The following is a 1,209-nucleotide window of genomic DNA, read 5'->3' on the forward strand; positions in this document are numbered from 1 at the left end:
GGGGGGATAACATTGTTGTTGTTGTAAGGTGGTGTACTGTCTGTCTTGTTGGTCTGTGTTTGGTGGGGTGAGGGTGTAAAGTTGTTGTTGTTGTAGTTGTTGTAAGAAGGCGGTGCACTGTCAGTCTTGTTGGTCTGTGTTTGGTGATTGTAGGGTGCTCTGGTGTAGTTTATTTCTTCTTTCCTATCAAACGTCTATCATCTTTATCATCCATCCTTCTTTTTTCTGTTTGTTACTCTGAGTCTCTTGTAGCACATCTATTCTTCGGCACTTATACGACCTTATTTTGTTGCAAGTGTAGAAAACTCTTATGAAAAAAAAAATGTGTTTGGTGGGGGTGTAAAATTGTTGTGTCTCTCGCCCCCTTTATACAATGGTTTTAAAGGTAAAATAGATAGAGAAGAGAAAAGATGTCCATTCAGATGGTTTATGTTTGTGTGAGAAGGGCAGCCTGATAACCACCAGTAATAGCAAGCCTTTGTAGAACTTAAGCTATTTAAAAAAAAATATATAGATCTAATAACGATTGTCTGAAATATATTTGCTTGTTTTTGTTTTTTTATGTAAAAGTAATATGACACCCTACAGTAGAATCTTGTTTTTGAATTGTATTCAAACATAATAACAATTGGCTGAAATATGTTTTTTTAAAAATAATTAAATGTGAAAGTAATATGACATCATACAGTAGAATCTTGTTTTTGAATTCTATTGGTTGACTTTTGTTGTGTTCCCACTTCAGTTATTTCCTATTCAAATATAATAACAATTGTCTGAAATATGTAATATGATATGACACCATACAGAAGTGTCTTGTTTTTGACTTCTATTGAGTGACTTTTGTTCTGTTCCCACTTCAGCTATGTCTTATTCCAACAGAATAACAATTGTCTGAAATACGTTTGTTTTAGTTTAGTTTGGTTTTTTTAATGTAAAGGTAATATGACACCATACAGAAGTGTCTTGTTTGTGACTTATATTGAGTGACTTTTGTTGTGTTCCCAGGTGGGTTTTGAGGCCCATGGCTCACATGGTGCAATGCGACCTTCTCTCAGCAGCATTCCTGGGGGGAAGCCGTAAGTTGTGTTTTAATAAATGTTTCCCTTTCTGCTCTTCTTCGAATTCGAATGAACAAGTTTTTTGGGTTTTTTTGTTTGTTGTTGTTGTTGTAATTCAAAGCTTATGTTTAAATATAATTTTACATACCCA

At 34.2% G+C, this 1,209-nt stretch overlaps 1 protein-coding gene across 1 annotated transcript in view; it reads left to right on the forward strand.

Annotated features, from left to right (window-relative positions):
• Window positions 1-1,209, forward strand: part of LOC101845129 (transducin-like enhancer protein 1) — a gene marked incomplete at its 5' end in the record, with an annotated part of 21,150 nt that overhangs the window by 8,418 nt on the left and 11,523 nt on the right. Inside the window, 1 exon segment of the mRNA XM_005108898.2 lies at window positions 1,006-1,076. Coding sequence (XP_005108955.2) covers window positions 1,006-1,076 — 71 coding nt within the window.

Source organism: Aplysia californica, unplaced genomic scaffold (genome assembly GCF_000002075.1).
Source record: "Aplysia californica isolate F4 #8 unplaced genomic scaffold, AplCal3.0 scaffold00732, whole genome shotgun sequence".
NCBI classification, from domain to species: domain Eukaryota; kingdom Metazoa; phylum Mollusca; class Gastropoda; order Aplysiida; family Aplysiidae; genus Aplysia; species Aplysia californica.